Source organism: Mya arenaria, chromosome 1 (genome assembly GCF_026914265.1).
Source record: "Mya arenaria isolate MELC-2E11 chromosome 1, ASM2691426v1".
Lineage (NCBI taxonomy): Eukaryota > Metazoa > Mollusca > Bivalvia > Myida > Myidae > Mya > Mya arenaria.
In genome coordinates this window covers 21,583,125-21,601,142 of record NC_069122.1, presented here as the reverse complement: position 1 = coordinate 21,601,142, position 18,018 = coordinate 21,583,125, and the positions used below count along the sequence as shown (strand labels likewise).

Genomic DNA, 18,018 nt, shown 5'->3' with positions numbered 1-18,018 from the left:
ACAGGCATTTCTGAGGAATTTGACCAGCTTCATGGTCTATAATTTCAAGACTTGAGCAAAAAAGAATGTGATTTTAAGAGGACATGATTTTCTTTGAAACATTCAAAAATACTTCTTTCAGAAATGTTCCTATTGACATTTCTGACCATTGGGTACTCTATGATGCAATTCACTCCTCAAACCTCTTTGCAAGTTTAAGGCTGTGTCCTCAGGTTGAACTTTTCGATCCAGACCGAAAACACTTTTATTATAAATAAATAGTACCTAGTATTCACAAATGGCTTAGCTGGCATGCTGTATATTGCATATTATATATGATATGTCAATTCATCTATGCTACAACTATCTCAATGATAGTTGTCATCTACCTTTTAGTCAACCGATAAAATTGTATTACATTTTGTAAATTAACAATAGTATAAACTAAAGGACCTCAGACAAGTGACCAGGCAGAGAGATGCTTTCATTCGCTTATTGTTATTTGGATGGCATGTGTTACCTATTTTTTTTAGCAGGTTTAAGTTGGCGAAAAATGTATTCACATATATTTTGCTATGAAAACCTCTAACTTTTTCATTATACAGAATTATTTTATGTCATGATTTATCATATTCTTATGATACACTGTCTTGTCATACTGTAACACTGTAAATTAAATTTACCTTCCTCCAAAGTCTTTTAAAAAATTTTGCTTAATACTATCAGCTATGATGACGTTCAGACACTAAGAGAATGGAATGAATATTATTAATTTCTTCCTTTTCCGAAATAGTAATATTTCTTTGCTTTTGATCATTACTTCAAATTAATTGATCACTTGTTGTTAAGGTTTCCTTATGGCATTTATCAAACCTTTTTTAAACAGTAATTTCACACTTGAGGAGTTGTTTCTTTACATTCAGTTTCACTCACATATTGTGGTTTCACTTTGTCATTACTGTATTGCCTGATGTAAAATCTATAAAAAAATAAAAAAAATCCAGGGGATTTTTACCTCCCACCGGGAGACCGGGGAATGGACCGAAATTCCGGGGGATTTTTTCCCCCGCCGGGGGATATGGCATGTATTTATGTCCTGGAGGGGCTATTTTGTAAAACATTAAGAAATTAAACAATTAATAGTGGTATGTAACCATTAATTTAGGAAGATAATCAAAATGTATACCATTCGGAACTCCTCGGCCATTTTATCGAAAACAACCGAGGTTGTTTTGTTCTGGTTCCCGGCATCTAATCATACAGTCTTTGCGTAGCAGAAAGGGGAAGGAACTCCAGACTAAGGTTGTTTTGAAAATAATGGCCGAGAACCTCCGAATGAATGTATACATGTCATCAGTAGGCTAGAATGACCTCCCTTGCGAAAACAGTCTACACCAAACCGGTTAGTTTATTTTGCATCCAAACTTTGAACGAGCAAGATGAGTTTATTTCAACTGAAGAGTGTTTTCATCAGCGATGAGGTGGACCCGAGATGTGTGGAAGTTCTGAAGGAAAATGGCATTGAAGTTGTCAAAGACACGAAACTGAGATTGGACAAGGAAAAGTTTCTGGCTGAAATTGGGGTAAAATTTTCTGAGAATTTTCATATCACTGCTTTATTAAAGCAGCTAATTGACATGCTAATCTTCGTTGAGTTGATAATTCGTAGTTTTGATATGAATAACAGAATATCATTAAAATAAGACTTTTGGATGAACATAGTTCTGGCTTCCATAATTTTAATGTTGATATTTATTTTTTTGATGTTTACAACACATTAAACACATCTAAAAAGGTAATTTATAACGTGTTCGCTGAAGTTCTTTAGCTAGGATGAACAAGCCTTAATCTTTAAACTACAGTAACGATTTTCATCACTTTATAAATGCCTTGAACACATGTAGCTCCATTAGAAATGTAATCTAATAAAGACTGTGCAAGTTTACCAGTATGGGCTTGCTTTCTGTGCTTTTTGTCAAATGTACTTAGGTGATGACATGTGTTCCTAATTGATTGATTGATTAATTGATTGATTGCAGAAATAGAAGTCCCAATGTTCTAAAGCATAAATGATAAAAAATATGTAGTTACATTTATAATTTTATTAAAATCATTTGTTTGTATCAAGTGAATGATTTTACATTAAATTTAACCAATGAAGTAGTTTAGTGTGTTATGTAAATGTTTAGGTTCAACTATGCTTTATAATATCTATTTATAGATCCGCAACTCCATGATGGAAATTTACCTTCCTATAATTTAGGTCATCTATAAATATAAAGTTCATTTGTGTGTGGTTTTCAGCTATAATAGTTATATCTTATTGCCCGTTAAAGGGACTATTTCATGGTGTGTTAAATGCACTTTTACTGAAAAATATGAAATAAAGTTTGGCAAATCATTAGGCGTGTTAAAACAACATGTGAGATACTGACAGCTGGAACCCTTAAACCAATGTTGATATTTGCTCAACTATTGTCTTTGAAGTCCACAATTTTGAATCACATTACTAAAGTGATTCATTAAAAGGTTGCTTTGTAATAGTTAGATGACATGAAGTAAATTCTTAATGATTGAAAATGGGCGGAGTGAGCGTAGCAAACGGGGCCCTTCTTAATCATTAAGAATTTACTTCATGTCATCTAACTGACTTAAAGTTCAACCGCATTGGTTGATACATTGACAACGCAAAATCTGACGCAGGTAGTGTGTATAGGATGAGTGGCAGTAGGTGAACCTTTAAACACCCACAAAAGATGAATTCTTAATGATTAAGTCTAGTACTTAATGTTTGCCTACCTGCAATTTCATTGGCTAATAAATGTAGGTTGTATTCTAAAGCATGATTGGTTGGTAAACATTATCACCTTATTTTTTAAGTATTGGATACAGGTTAAAATATCCATCAGCTGTTGTAAAGTTCTTCTGACCAGGTGGTTAAGGTGTCAGTTTTCTATTGTTTCGTGACTGTACCAGTATTGGTTAGCACTCCACTACAACCAGAATATGTGTATGCCTCTCTTCGAAGAAGAGGGTGTATTTTGCTTTGCACATGTCGGTCAGGAGGTCGGTCTGTCAGGAGGTAAACCAATGCTTGTCCGAGTGATAACTCAACAATGCCTGGACCAATGGTCATCAAACACTACATGGTGGCTTAGCCTGACTAGTAGATGGAACCTAATTCATTCTAGGGGTCATAAGATCAAAGGTCAAGGTCACAGTGACGTAGAGTCCAAGTGATAACTCAACAATGCCTGCACCCATGACCCTCAAACTTGAGTTGGAGGTTGGGCCTGACAAGTAGATGACCCCTGTGGATTTTAGGAATCATCAGATCAAAGGTCAAGGTCACAGTGACCTTAAACTCAAAAAGGTTATCAGTGTGATATTAAAGTGGACAATGCATGCACCTGTGACACTCAAAGTTCACATTTAGGTTGGGGGTGACAAAGAGATGACCCTTATTGATTTTTAGGTCATAGAGTCAAAGGTCAATGTCACAACTGATATTGTTCATTAAAATTATGTCATATTTACTTTTTCTCTGCTGCTTAGAGGATACATGTTTATCTACAAATATCAGTCTTCATCTGAACATGATTTAAAACTTTACATATTATCCTCACACTTTAAATGGTCATAATCTTAAAACTTCCTCAAAGGCATCCAATCTCAATGACAAGTCAGCTGTCATTTCGGTCCATGCATACTTCAGTATGTAAGAGTAAAATAATTATAACAAATGAGCGAGTCCTTTTTAGTTGTGAATTGCCGGTAATTGCATTGATCAAATTGTCACTCAAAAACCTTGAGACTCCAAGAATTTTTTTCCATTAATCTATCTCTTCAGTATATTTTTCTGTACTTCTGCAACCTACAGTTTTATACATTATACATTATACTTTGAGTACTTGCCAGTGCATCTTGGTCTGTTTAAATGTTGAAGTATCCTTGTTTGACATTTCATCATAAATTATGATAAGACAAATTTGTGCAGTCTAGTTATACAAAGTTTCTCTCTATTTGACAGTTTGACCCATATTTTTACCTTTGACTTTTGAAGCAGGGTCAGTCCTTCTATAGATAGATATATTTATTTTAGTAAGGAATGCACATACATTGACTTTTCTGAACTCTAATAGTACAGAATTAGTACTTTTGACAAGCACAATAAACAGAGGATATTATGATTTTTGCTTTTTAAATTCGTACTTAAACATACATTTGGCGTAAGCACCCACAACCTGGATTCCTTGTTTACTTACTTACTTTATCTCTCTTTTAAGTGTTTGGCACAACTGGCTCTATTAAATTACTTATATTGCTAAATAAACCACTTAATAAAGCCAATGTATGGCTTTCTAAATGATTAAATATTTTTTACCTCAAGTGTAAACAAAACTAATTTTGATCTATTCAGCCAGTGGTAAGTCACTTGGTCTTAAAAAGATATAATGCTATGCCTTAATAATCTACCCACTGCAGGAAAAACAGCACTAGGTCAGGCAACCCAAACTTATTCTTTGTTTGCCAGTTAACCTGTAGATGTTATTATAGCCTTGGTGTAATGTGTGCAAGTTCATTAACCTTGGCCTTTCCTAGAGATATTCCTTTCTCCCATCCCAGATAAGTAGAATAAAAAATTTGGCCATGCTGGAAATCCTTATCTTGCCAATTGGCAAAGATAAAAAAGTACCTGTATGGAACTGCTTTTTTATTGTTATCACACAATTACCTGCCTTGTTGAAGACTGTAAACTGTAGCACCATTGACACCTTGTCTTGTGGCAATATTTCAATCCAAATAAGTCATTTCTCGCTTGCATTCAAAAAAGTTTTCACTCCACATTCAAGAAATAATGTGGCCTATTTTAAAACGATTTGACAATTCACTGTCCGTATATCTATGACAATCACATATCTATAAGCCTATTATTTTCACTATGCACAAAAGAGTTCCTTGGAAAAATACATTTTAACTTTATTTTGTTTAACTAAGGTGGGAGAAAGAGCGTCTACCATGGCTGCTCGTGTAAACTTCACCCTCATAACCCTTGCGCAGGGTGTTCTGCGGAGACACAATAAAAAAAAAACTTGTTTCCTCAAAACACCTTACCCTGTGGTTGGGATGAACCATCTTACAAGAGCAACCATGAAAGATACTTTTAATGAAACTTAGGATGTATGATGCCTTGTATATGGCTATCATTATTGTTGGAGTTATGCCCCTTGTTTGACTGAGAGAAACAAGTGTTGCCGTTTACTACAGAAAAGTCAGATCGCTCTTGTTATTAGGGTCCACTAAATATTTCCATGTAACATGTTTTAATAACTGAATTTCCTCTTTATTATCCTCCACAGAAATATGACGGCTTGATTGTCCGATCTGCTACTAAAGTGACGGCAGATATTATAAATGCAGCCACTAACCTGAAGATTATTGGCCGAGCTGGAACAGGAGTTGACAACATTGACTGTGATGCAGCCACACGAAGAGGAGTCATCGTTATGAAGTAGGGAAATATTCTTGTGAAGTCAGAGACTCAGACCAAATTGTTGTTAAGTAGGTCAGTCTTGTTGTTGTGTTTCGATGTACGTATGCTATAAAGACACTTTTTACTACATATATTCTTCAAGCGTATTACATGTGAGTTAATAGAGAGTCTGAAACATACTGCCTCTATAATACTTCTAAGGGTTTTACTTTAGGTACTGATTTGAAGAGGCGGAGCTTCTATGCTCATAACATTATTACAGTTAACTTGTTAATATGCTTAGTGCAATATTGTTATAAAATAAGGCTATATTATTATGATGGATGGCAATTTCGTTAAGACGTAGGCAATATTGTAATGAATTAGGGTGATATTGTAATGAAACAGCGCAATATTGTTATGCAGTTAGGCCATACAGATTTATATTACATTACATTATCATTACTAAGTAAATGTATATTGTGGCAAAAAGTGCAGAAAATGAAAATATTATACAAACTTATGTAGTACAGTTAAAAACTGACTTGAAATATCAATGTCTTCTGGTATCTACCTTTGGGCAATGGAGACTTAATTAAAATTTTAATTATTTTTAGATGTAATTCAGCACATCTGCATTTATATTTAACGTACATGACAAAAATAAATCAAATTCATATTATGAATCGGTAAACTTTAAATCAAAATGAAATTGGAAGGAGTTTTCACGCACAACTAATGTGATATTTGTGTTAAATCCAAATAAAAGATAACCATTTAATTCATTTTCTCATTGTTGTTAGCAAAAGTAGCAATTAACGTCCCATTTGACATTGATTAAACGTTTGACCCAGTCTAACTTAAGTATGTGACTGGAGTATCGTAAAGACTGTCAAGTCAGCAGGGTTTTAACAAGGTAGAATCTGTAGCACTTATCACGTTTTTAAAAGGCATATGAACTCTTTATACTCTCATATGAAGTACTTTATAAATTTATGTCAGACAGTTTGCAGTAGCAGACTTCATAAACAAGTACATTTATAATCATTTAGGTTTCTTATAATAAGATTTAAACTTAATTAAAATAAAATGTAAGAGTTCAAATAATTTCTTAAAGTCTTAAGCAGTCTGTTTAAATTGTGTGCACCTTAAAAACAAAATAGCATGTAATTTTTTAGCACATTTTGAAAAAATTTAGAAACATGTGTGAGATATAATAATTGGCCTGAATGATAACTTGTATTAAATTTAAGGACACCAACAAGAAAGTAAAATGAATATAATTACATTCTTTTAATTTCATTAATGACGATAAACAGTATATATAAACAGATAAAATAAAACTTGATCAAGTATATTTGTTTTTGGAAGTATTATCTGTCATCAAAATCAGACTTTGAATGAACGAAGCAATTTTCCCACGTCACTCTTTGGCATAAAGATAATGTAACACATGAACTTTAACAAGACTTGCAAAGATGTTACATGTGTGGGCTTGTGTGCATATTTTGATCGCTTTATTGCGAGTGTGATATTTATAAAGATTTAAGATCAGTGCTATAACAACAATATTTTGTGTATTTCAGCATCCTTGAATCTCTTATGGCCATTTGCTCAACTTTTTTAACCAAGTTGACATGATTAAAAAATATTTATAATATGTGTATTGTAATTTTACTGTTAGTATTGCAGTATGAACCTAGATTTGATTAAAAGTATATGAACAACTGGCCTTAAGTCCTGTTACTATGGAGACTGTAGACACTAAGAGAGATTGATTTAATGACTGTTACACTTTGTTGTTTTGTATTTCAGCACCCCTGGAGGGAACACACTCAGTGCTGCTGAACACACCTGTGCTCTGATGTGCTGTCTGTCCAGGTATTGTGCTGTCAGTTTCATTTCCAAGAAGCTGACCTATAGTTTTTGGGCTCAATAGTTTTTGTAAAAAATAGTTAAGGTTTTGAGATAACCTCCATGTTATCGTCATCAGCAAATGTGATGTTGTGCAAGAATTTGGCCATAATTCAAACACTGCCAAGTTATTTACGTGAAAACCTGTTGTCAGTGACAATACACACACCATGGTATTTTATGGACAGACCAGTCAGGCAAAGCTGTAGTGAGATTCCAATGCCTTTAAATTCTTACTCAAGTAAATTTGATTTCATTTGGTTAGATAAAAAACCACTGTTTAAAACTTATATTACTGTCTTAACCGGCAATATTGAGATGTAAAACTCGACTGGTCCATGGGAGTGCCACTGTGTTAATGTGTAAATACGCATCATGAGATATGAAATATGCAATGGATTTTAAACTTTTGCATATGAAAGGGAACTGGATTAAACCAGAACATTCTTCTTTTCGATTGACATGCATATTGGCAAGTAATTTATTACCGTAATGGATTCAATCAGAGCCATTTCAAGGCAGGAATTCCTTGCCTTGACTATGGGAAACCTTATTCAATTTTAAGGTGAGGTCACTGTGTATGAGATTTTTCATACTTTTGGCAACCAGTTATTCACTTTATTATAACTAAGCAAGACTTTATTTCTTAGGGTACCTTATGTTTAACTCATAAATGCATTCCAATGAGTATTATCTTTGTTTAGGGTGAAACATACTCTAAAATAAAAGATACTGGGGCAAAATACACTTTTGAAAATTTAGGAGCTTTAAATAAAGTATATTTTCCTTGTTCTGCAGAGATATCCCGAACGCTGTGGCCACCATGCGTGCTGGTAAATGGGACAGGAAGGCTTTTATGGGCTCTGAGCTTAACGGGAAAACCCTTGGCATCATCGGTCTGGGTAGAATTGGGAAGGAGGTGGCCCTTCGCATGCAGTCATTTGGAATGACGGTAAAATGTAGCTTTGAAGAGTATTTGTGTTTTTTTCTCATTGTAAGTTTAATTTTTCAAAAAGATGTACAGTCGAACCTTGTCTGCTTGAACACGCTTGGCTTGAACTTCTCATTGGCTCAAACTGGATGTAAAGGACCGATTTCTTCATATTGAAGTTCAGCATTCCCACTTGGCTGGAATTTTGGAGGCTTGAGGTATTTTCGCTTGTCTCTGGGAGCCAAGGGGCCGACTGTATTGTAGAGTATATACATTATATTATTGATACTTCCACTACGGTATCAGTAAAGTATTATAATGTCAATAAGAAGGGCCAATATAATAACATGAAGAGCTTGGTGTGAAATGGATGAACCTGGACCTATGTCTTTTTAATAAGTATACTATAGGTCCCTTTGTAGACTCTAGGCTATGACCCCATCATCTCTGGTAGTGTTAGCGCGGAGGCAAGTGTAGAATGGATGGACATGGACAAATTATTGCTCTGGCTAACTTCATCCCAGTAAATCAGTGTATTTTCCTTTGTAGACCATAGGCTTTGACCCAATCATCCCTGGCAGTGTAAGTGCAGAGTTTGGTGTGGAATGGATGGACCTGGAGAAGTTGTGGCCCCTAGTGGACTACATAACTGTGCACACGCCGCTTATTCCTCAAACAAAGAGTAAGTGGGACAGTAGAAGAAAAAAAATAAAAAAATTGTAGAAACACTCGTGCCGGATACTATGCAGATTTTTAGCTCAAAGAAAAAGATCAGAAAATTGTGATAGCCCTGGCTTTGTCGGAGTCGACATGGTCGGTAGCACTGTCTTGTAGTACCAACATTTTGGCTTAAAAGAACAACAAATTCTATCAAGATATTTTATAATTTAAATGAAACTTGGTAAACATATTGCTAGAAACAATACACACATTTATTGTAAGGTTCATTACCATGACTAATGATTATTGAGTTATGTCCCCTATAGGCGAGCATTAATGGCATTTATCACACAGTTATTGAGCGGGTCACATTCCAATAAACCTCATTAAAATAAATGATGGCTGTGAGAGAATGACGCATATTGTGCAATTTATCATTTCAGATCTAATCAGTGACAAGGTGTTTGGGTTGTGTAAGAAAGGAGTGAGGGTGGTGAACTGTGCCCGGGGCGGGATCATCGACGAGGAAGCCCTTCTAAGAGCCCTAGATAATGGCAATTGTGGGGGTGCTGGCCTCGATGTGTATGTGAATGTGAGTACCTGTATACCCCCAGGTACATCCTAAAGATGTGTTTTCAAGAGAGTCAAGAGGAAATATTACAAACTCAACTACTCTATTCATTTATAGCTTGAACTTTGAAACATAAAGAGAAAGAATCGTATTAAGTGTAGGAATGTTACCAATTGATCAAATGAGTTTCCCAAATGAATTGTCAAATATGCAGAGCAAAGTTTTCTTTTACCAATTAAATAGAGTAACATTATAAATATCTCTCAGGTAATCACAAAAAGTACATAATGTTTGTATTAAACCACAAAGAGAGTGTAACATTTGATAAACAGATTGAAGGGTTTAAACATTAAACAATGTTTATCAAAAGGTTAATCACTGTGACAAAAAAGCTTACTTATAAGAGGAAAAATACAAATACAAAATATTATAGGAAAGAAAGGACATGAAACATGAACTATTGGTAAATTAGAAAGCAAGAAAAACAACTCTTGGTACTTATTTCAGAAATGATGTATCTTCAATATATTTCTTCAAATATGCTCCTGTATAAGGAGTGTTAAGTTTTTGAAGTATTTTTTTTTTTAAAGTTTCTAGTTTATACTTGTATCCTGCATGGCTAATTGCTAATCAAAATTACTGTAGTAGTAGATAAATAAAGGCAAAATTTGAAACTGAAAGTATATAGTTTCTGTTATTTTGTTCCCCATCAGGAGCCCCCAGAGGACTACAAGCTTGCCCAGCACCCTAAGGTGATCCCAACCCCCCATCTGGGAGCAAGTACGGTGGAGGCACAGACACGGGTTGCCGTGGAGATCGCTGAACAGTTTGTGGATGCAATGAATGGGAAGTCTCTCTTTGGGGCAGTAAGTGGATTTGTCTATTAGTACAAACTTTGAAAAATGAAATATTTCATATTTATAATAAGTTTTTGAAAAACCATGCATAATAACACATGTATCTAGCCATGTTTTGAAGGCTCTACAACACGCCAACAGCCAATTGAATAACAACTGGTCAATTCTTGCCTTGGTCAAAGTTAGCCATAGTATTTGATTGGTCATTATATTCAACCAATAATTTCTATCGACCAGTCAAATAATTTTAATGTGCAAACTTGCCAACAGATATCCAATGGACAATTCAAAGTTTTTAACAATTGGCGGCTGAGCTTTACACATTTTAAGACTATTGTGGAGTAGTGATTTGCAGCATATCTTGTAGCATATATTCAAAAATAAAGAAAATCATGTATTGAAAAAAGGCACCTAATACAGAATCTTAATGCTTTTCAGCCCTAAAGCAGAAATTTAATTAACGCAATTACCCATTTCAGATAAATGCCCAGGCGTTGCAGAATAGCATGAGCCCGGAGAGTCAGCCCTGGGTTAGGCTGGGTGAGACGTTGGGCACCGTCTTGGGAAATATTGGCACCAGTGGGCAGAAGAGTCTCAAAATCACCACATATGGTGGGTAAATGCCTAATATATATATTCACCACATATGGTGGGTAAATGCCTAATATATATATATATATGTGTGTATAGCTGCCTATGAACCATTACATTCTACTATAGGAAAATTAGAATATAACAATAAAACTTCAAAAAAAAAAATGTAAAACAGGTTGTCAGTTTTTGTATGGCTAAAAAAAGATTTTATAAAGTAGGAAAGTTTTCCTTATTAACCAATTTGCATCCAAGTCACTGAGTAAGGGGGGAAACTTGGTTGTGAGAAAGATTGTTTATGCCCACCTCAATATAAAATGATATCTGCAGCTCTGTGTGTTGTTTATAGGAATGCAATGTATTGAACCTTTTTCAATTCTCCAAATTTATTGTACGAGATGTTATAATTTTTGTTAACAAAAAATGAGTGTGCCCATTTCAAATGCCAGAGTTCTTTGTTATCATGTCTCAAACGGCTAAAAAAAGTGTGTCAAACTAACGCTATATGTCATGCAATCGTACAGAGATCCAAATGGTTGTATGCATTTAAGATTTATTTTTGGTGGAAATTAAATAAGATTTAAACCCATACTCTGGTTTTGGTTATAGTTGCAGCCACATGGAGTTTACATTAAATGTAATGAACGATGGTGTTGTATGTGAATGAAGTGTTTCCATACATATTTAGTATTTTCCTCTCTTTTCATAGTTTCATCAATTTAAAGAAATTTGTGGATGTTTTCAAACAATCTAATGACATTTCATGCAAATTTATATATCGAGATCCAAACGTATTTTCTGTGTATAAGTAACTTCCACTAAAACAACACAATAATAAGTTAATGACTGCTCTCAATCTTTCAGGAGACTCGTTAAAGAAAGCCGGAGGTTATTTAAGCACTGCCGTACAGCTGGGATTTATGCGTAGTCAGTCCCAGGGTGGGGATGAGGGAGTGAGACACACCCTGGTTAGTGCCCCAACACTGGCAAAACAACTAGGCATTCAGGTGAGAACAGGGGAGAGGGTGGGGAGATATATACGTAGTGTGTCCCAGGGCGGGATGAGAGAGTGAGACACACCCTGGTTAGTGCCCCAACACTGGCAAAACAACTAGGCTTTCAGGTGAGAACAGGGGAGAGGGTGGGGAGATATATACGTAGTGTTTCCCAGGGTGGGGATGAGTGAGTGAGACACACCCTGGTTAGTGCCCCAACACTGGCAAAACAACTAGGCATTCAGGTGAGAACAGGGGAGAGGGTGGGGAGATATATACGTAGTGTGTCCCAGGGTGGGGATGAGGGAGTGAGACACACCCTGGTTAGTGCCCCAACACTGGCAAAACAACTAGGCATTTAGGTGAGAACAGGGGAGAGGGTGGGGAGATATATATGTAGTGTGTCCCAGGGTGGGGATGAGGGAGTGAGACACACCCTGGTTAGTGTCCCAACACTGGCAAAACAATTAGGCATTCAGGTGAGTACAGGGGAGTGGATGGGGAGATATATACGTAGTGTGTCCCAGGGTGGGGATGAGGGAGTGAGAAATATCCTGGTTAGTGCCCCAACACTGGCAAAACAACTAGGCATTCAGGTGAGTACAGGAGAGTATGTGTGGGGGGGGGGGGGGGGGGGAAACATACGTATACATAGTCTCTCCCAACAGTTTTGGATGAAGTTCCAGTCAACTATATTTTTGTCAATTTTATACCTTAGGCCACACCAAATTGATAACTTGTTCATCGGATTTTTTCTAAAAAATAAGGGGGCGAGCAAGCGAAACATTCCAAGTCCACGAACATTGACTCATTGGTGACCAAGGCCTCCACCAAAAGCATGCCCTTGTTACCTAATGGGGACAGGAATTTCATGATCCGCTGCATCAAGGAATCTGAAATTTTAATAAGCAATATTATACATAAATGTTCGTTGTAGTATAATGTAGTATGCATTACTGAAACAGTTTGATGATTACACAAGAAAGGTGGTGCTCGTTTCTTGGCCAAACTTTATTTTTTTATTACTGTACATGCATTGCATATGAATTAAATGAACACTATACTCTGATCTGTAGCAAAATAAAAACAATCATGCATAAATCATTAAATGTATATTTTTGAAGGAAACAAATAATACAAAAAATACATCATATTAACAGCAGAACAACAAAGAAGTTAAAATACACACCTGAAGTTTTTACCTGAACAGGTGTAGTAGGTATAGATGACCAATTGGAAACTGTCTTTTCACTGTAATGGTCATCCGAATTCCCGTCAAACATGTCCGAACCAAATTCAAACTTTGGATAATCACTGTCATTCACGATAAAATTCTGCACTTCTTGCTCAGTATATATACGTTTACTTTTAGCGGGAGCCAAATTAAAACAAACACATTTGTCTAAAATTTAATCAAACTTTAAATGGTGGTAGAATTGTCTTTTGTTGACGTAATTTTCAAGAATCAGGAAGTGAAATAAATGTTTTCATGTTGCCAATTTAGTCTCGATCATCTAGACGCTTGTATCCGGGTCTTTATCGTTCATTGACTCTATTTAGAGCGGCTGCATGATTGAGACTAGCCGGTGCTTTGATAATTGTTACGATCGAAAAACGGGGTTATAAAGGAAAAGGCTACATTCTACTAAACAAATTAGCGCTGGTAAAAAAATGACTATTTTTTTTTAGATGGTGCGGGCGTAAGTGATAAAAAAATAAAAATATTTTTTTGCTTTTCTGAAGAAATAGGTGCGGGAAATCCGATGAACAAGTTATTAATTTGGTGTGGCCTTATAATCTTTTCTTCACAATAACTAGCTGTTGAATACTCTACATGTTTTGAAGTTTGTTGATAAGCAAAGGTTAGACATGCATTGACATCAGTTGAATATTCAGATAAGATTGTAGTAAGTCAAATGACTAGGTCTTACTTAGTACTCTTTATTGTGAAATCTTTCTTCAGTCTTTGCGAAGATATTGTAGTGCACCATGTTAATGATAATTATTTGATGTTGTTTGATGTAGATGCTTATAAGGGTTAAAGATTCTCATACAGTTCTTGTTAGCATTAAAATGAAACAGCCAAACAGCCATACATTTTATGAAATATTTTCTAGTTGTTGTGCAAAACCTTATCCTAGGCCATAACTTTAAAAACACTCAAGGTATTCAAATGAAACTTGGCAAGGCACATCATTCTAACTTTAATACTTTTGGTGATTATGCATCATGTTTGACTGAAAAAAAGATAGGTGCAGAGTTAACATATAGCTTCTACATTTTTTACATATTTCAGGCCATTACAAGCCACAGTGATGCAGCTTCAGCTTCATCTGGTCCGGAGGTGACAGTGTCGTTAGATGGTTTCACTGTCTCAGGAACTGTTTCCGGTTGTGACCCTGTGCTCTTGAGTATTGATGGGGCTCCATTCAGCCCCCCTGTACAACTTAAGGGGTCGACAATCCTGGTAAAGGCTAAATCATCGCCACAACTTTTAGCTGACATTGCAGGTTAGTTCAATATTTGTTTTTAGTCACATAGAAAAAATATGTTGCAAGAACATAGAAAAAAGATGAAATGTTTGTCAAGGCATTGTCATGGCCTTAATGTTGTTCTTGGTGTTGTTGTTGATGTCATTGTTGGTGTTGTTGATGTCATTGTTGGTAATGTTGATGTCATTGTTGGTGTTGTTGATGTCATTGTTGGTGTTGTTGATGTCATTGTTGGTGTTGTTGATGTCATTGTTGGTAATGTTGATATCATTGTTGGTGTTGTTGATGTCATTGTTGGTAATGTTGATGTCATTGTTGGTACTAAATGTTGATGTCATTGTTGGTGTTGTTGATGTCATTGTTGGTGTTGTTGATGTCATTGTTGGTGTTGTTGATGTCATTGTTGGTAATGTTGATGTCATTGTTGGTAATGTTGATGTCATTGTTGGTACTAAATGTTGATGTCATTGTTGGTGTTGTTGATGTCATTGTTGGTAATGTTGATGTCATTGTTGGTAATGTTGATGTCATTGTCAATGTTGTTTGTTTGCCATAAGTCAGAAAAGGCTGTTCACTTTAAACACTTTATGTTATGCCTTTCGGTTGACAGTTAAAGATGACAAGATATGGAATATGCTTTTTGTTGTCATCAATGTTGCATTCAAAGTGATCTTATGCCAGTATTATTATATTATTAAATCATTTTGGATGATAATATTTCTTAATTTCTCAGGTAAACTTGCCAAGAACGGAGCCCAGATGACAGGGATGTCAGTTTCGGGAGAGACCAAAGGCTCTCAATGGGGGTTAGTCTACCTAGCTGTCCCCCCTCCGAGTGGAGTCTTCGGAATTCAAGAGGCCGTCCAATCAGCTTTCTCCCTAAGATTCTAAATTCTGAATAGTTACAGAACAACTGACTTCAATAAAAAATTGCACAAACTATTAAGAGAATCTTGAATACTTGGTTTACCTGTAAGCAAATAACTTTAATGGCTCAAGACATTTTCTTGTTTAAATATGAAATTTCATAGATTTATTTTGTATTTTTAAGGTTTTAGGGAAAAGGTATTGAATAATTTCAGGTCATTTAAAAGACATCCACAAACTTGATTTATCATCAAATTGCATTGTTATTGTTGTTTAAGCTTCAACTTTTTTCTCATTCATTTTATTTAAATGTTGATACATGTAGTTTTCGCTTGATAAATACATAATCCATTTTGAAACAAAGATTTCTTCGTGAGTTGACAACATATTTTTTTGTCCAATGAGAAGGCAGTATACTCCTAATTTGCCAATACATTTATTACAGTAAATTAGCGGTTGGACATCATTGATTATAATCAGGTGAAACGGTAGATATAAACAGTGGCTTACCCACTTAGTGGGTAGTAAACACAATAGTTCATCGACCATTAAAAAGTTAAAGGTTGTGAGTATGTACTTAAATCGAATAAATGGTTATACAAAACTACGACTGAAACCACAGACCTATGATATAGGTCCATGCTGAAATGTAATAAATGATTTTATCATTTTTCAAATAAGTATTTGGAATTTGTTGTGATGAGAACTCAGGCGAATTATAATTAGTCATTATTACAATATCTAATGTTTTCTAACTTTGAACTGTTTGAACACTATTAATGTCAGAGTTATTGAATACTCATTATGTAATCTCATGTTGTATTTGGTCAGTTTACAGTGTGTTAATTATCAGACCTTAATAAAAGACAATCAATGAGATTTTACTTAAACTTTACAAGCTGTTTTAGCAAACGCCAGCATTAACTCATCAGCATTTTGTCTTAACATTCTTTCTTTTTTGGGTTGGTAGTTTACTGAAAAATACTATTGTAGAATAATGTGTGAATAAGAAGTCATGTTAAGTGAACAAAAACAATGAAATACTCAGTTTTATTTTTTTTAAATCTATGTATGTTTTTTTTTGTTTATCTTGAGTATGAAATATATTTATATTTATGTGCTACAAGCTTTCCGTTGCCATTTTTCAATTCCCAACTTTACCTACAGATCTGTATGTGTAGGTTTTTGTAGATGTTTACTCCTGCTATGCAAAATAAATGCTGTTACAGTTTGTAGGTGAATATTTCCTTAAGAGAAAAAACTTTTTAAGGTGTGTTTGATAGTCGAAAGTTCTATTGTAGCATGAGTTAAATTTCCAACTCGAGGTTTGTAATGGCACTGTTTTCTGTAGCGGTTCCAAGTTTCAAACTATGATTGATTATTCTGCCCGCTCTCCTACACAGTGATCTCCCTTGAAGATCAGAAAAAATCTGTCACAATATAATGTCGAAATAAGCAGGATGGATAACTGTGATAATTACAATTATGCATTTTTATGCAATATTTTATTGAGGGTTCATACCTTGACATTGTTTTCAAAGTTAAAAAATATTTCTTATTTCAAATGAAAGAAAAATTTAACATTTTAAATGCCATCATGAGGTTGGGTGATGGCTGTGATAACTGTACGACTAAGGGAGGTAACGCTGTGTGGAGTTTGGGTTCAGCTTTTACTGGTCATCATGCATCAGTTGTGATAAAGAAAAACAGGAATGGTCAGAAAAAAATACATTGTTTAGTGTTTAGTTTTATTATATGCAAGGTATTTTCCCACCCTTTTTATTGGTCAATTTGCTGTCATGTGACACAACATAGAAATATTCATAGGTCAATTGATGTTTAACATGTATTGCAACTGAAATTAATATTTAGAAAATTTAGGATTCTTATACATGTTTTTTTATTTGATCAATTTTTGCCTCATGCTTTTTAATGTGCCTTTCTGTTGTGGTGTTCAACATTAAGACATTTAGTCAATTAGATGAGCCTTCATTAGTGTCTTAATATCTATATTATATATGAGTATATATATATATATAGTATGTATTACTTGTTAAAATAATGATACAATAGGTGATCTCTGTTTTACATACGCAAGTCATATAAAGCTATTGAATTGGACAATAAAATTACGAATGATGTTGGAGTGATTTTTTTTCTTGTTGCAATTCAATTGTGTTTTTAAGGAAAGTTAAAGCAGCGGATGATGCAAATGATTTTTATAAATGCATGTTTGTAATAGCAACAGGCATTTTGATAAATGTCTTCACAAGCACCTGCTAGTGGTAATCAGTACATTTTACTGGTCATTTTTAGTAAACATTCATATCTTATAGTATGTAAAGTATCATGTGGTGTACAGGCGGGCTTGCGGCATTCAGTATGTTGTCCAACCAATAATTGAAGAATCCTTCGTCAAATCATCACCAAATTTGGTCAGAATGAGTATCGACATACCGGTAATATCTTGGACAAGATTGATAACCAGCCATATTTCTAGAGTCTCTATCACCTTTTAATTATAAAAATTACATAAAATAGGTCTTGTCCATTCATCACCGATATGGTCAGAATGTGTACATGTGCATGATATATCAAACAAGTTCGGTAACCAGCCATATTGCTTTAGTCTCTTGAGAGTTATTGGCCTTTGATTAAAGGAATTAATTGGCGCTCTTGTTTATAACT

The 18,018-nt window shown here is 34.8% G+C and overlaps 1 protein-coding gene across 1 annotated transcript; it reads left to right on the top strand.

Annotated features, from left to right (window-relative positions):
• The first annotated feature begins 1,342 nt into the window (after window positions 1-1,342).
• LOC128239203 (D-3-phosphoglycerate dehydrogenase-like) lies at window positions 1,343-17,470 on the top strand. Its single transcript, XM_052955739.1, has 11 exons — window positions 1,343-1,562; window positions 5,340-5,491; window positions 7,268-7,333; window positions 8,165-8,318; window positions 8,847-8,979; window positions 9,401-9,549; window positions 10,242-10,394; window positions 10,865-10,997; window positions 11,841-11,983; window positions 14,268-14,481; window positions 15,197-17,470. Exons 1-11 carry the CDS (start codon window positions 1,419-1,421, stop codon window positions 15,352-15,354), a joined length of 1,599 nt encoding a protein of 532 aa, XP_052811699.1. The 5' UTR covers window positions 1,343-1,418; the 3' UTR covers window positions 15,355-17,470.
• The last annotated feature ends 548 nt before the right edge of the window (window positions 17,471-18,018 follow it).

Bases quoted from the DNA above. Each gene is read 5' to 3' on its own strand.
- LOC128239203 (XM_052955739.1), top strand. From the start codon at position 1,419: ATGAGTTTATTTCAACTGAAGAGTGTTTTCATCAGCGATGAGGTGGAC. The intron at 7,334-8,164 runs GTATTGTGCTGT...CTTGTTCTGCAG, and splicing joins CTGATGTGCTGTCTGTCCAG to AGATATCCCGAACGCTGTGG. The intron at 14,482-15,196 runs GTTAGTTCAATA...TTAATTTCTCAG, and splicing joins ACTTTTAGCTGACATTGCAG to GTAAACTTGCCAAGAACGGA.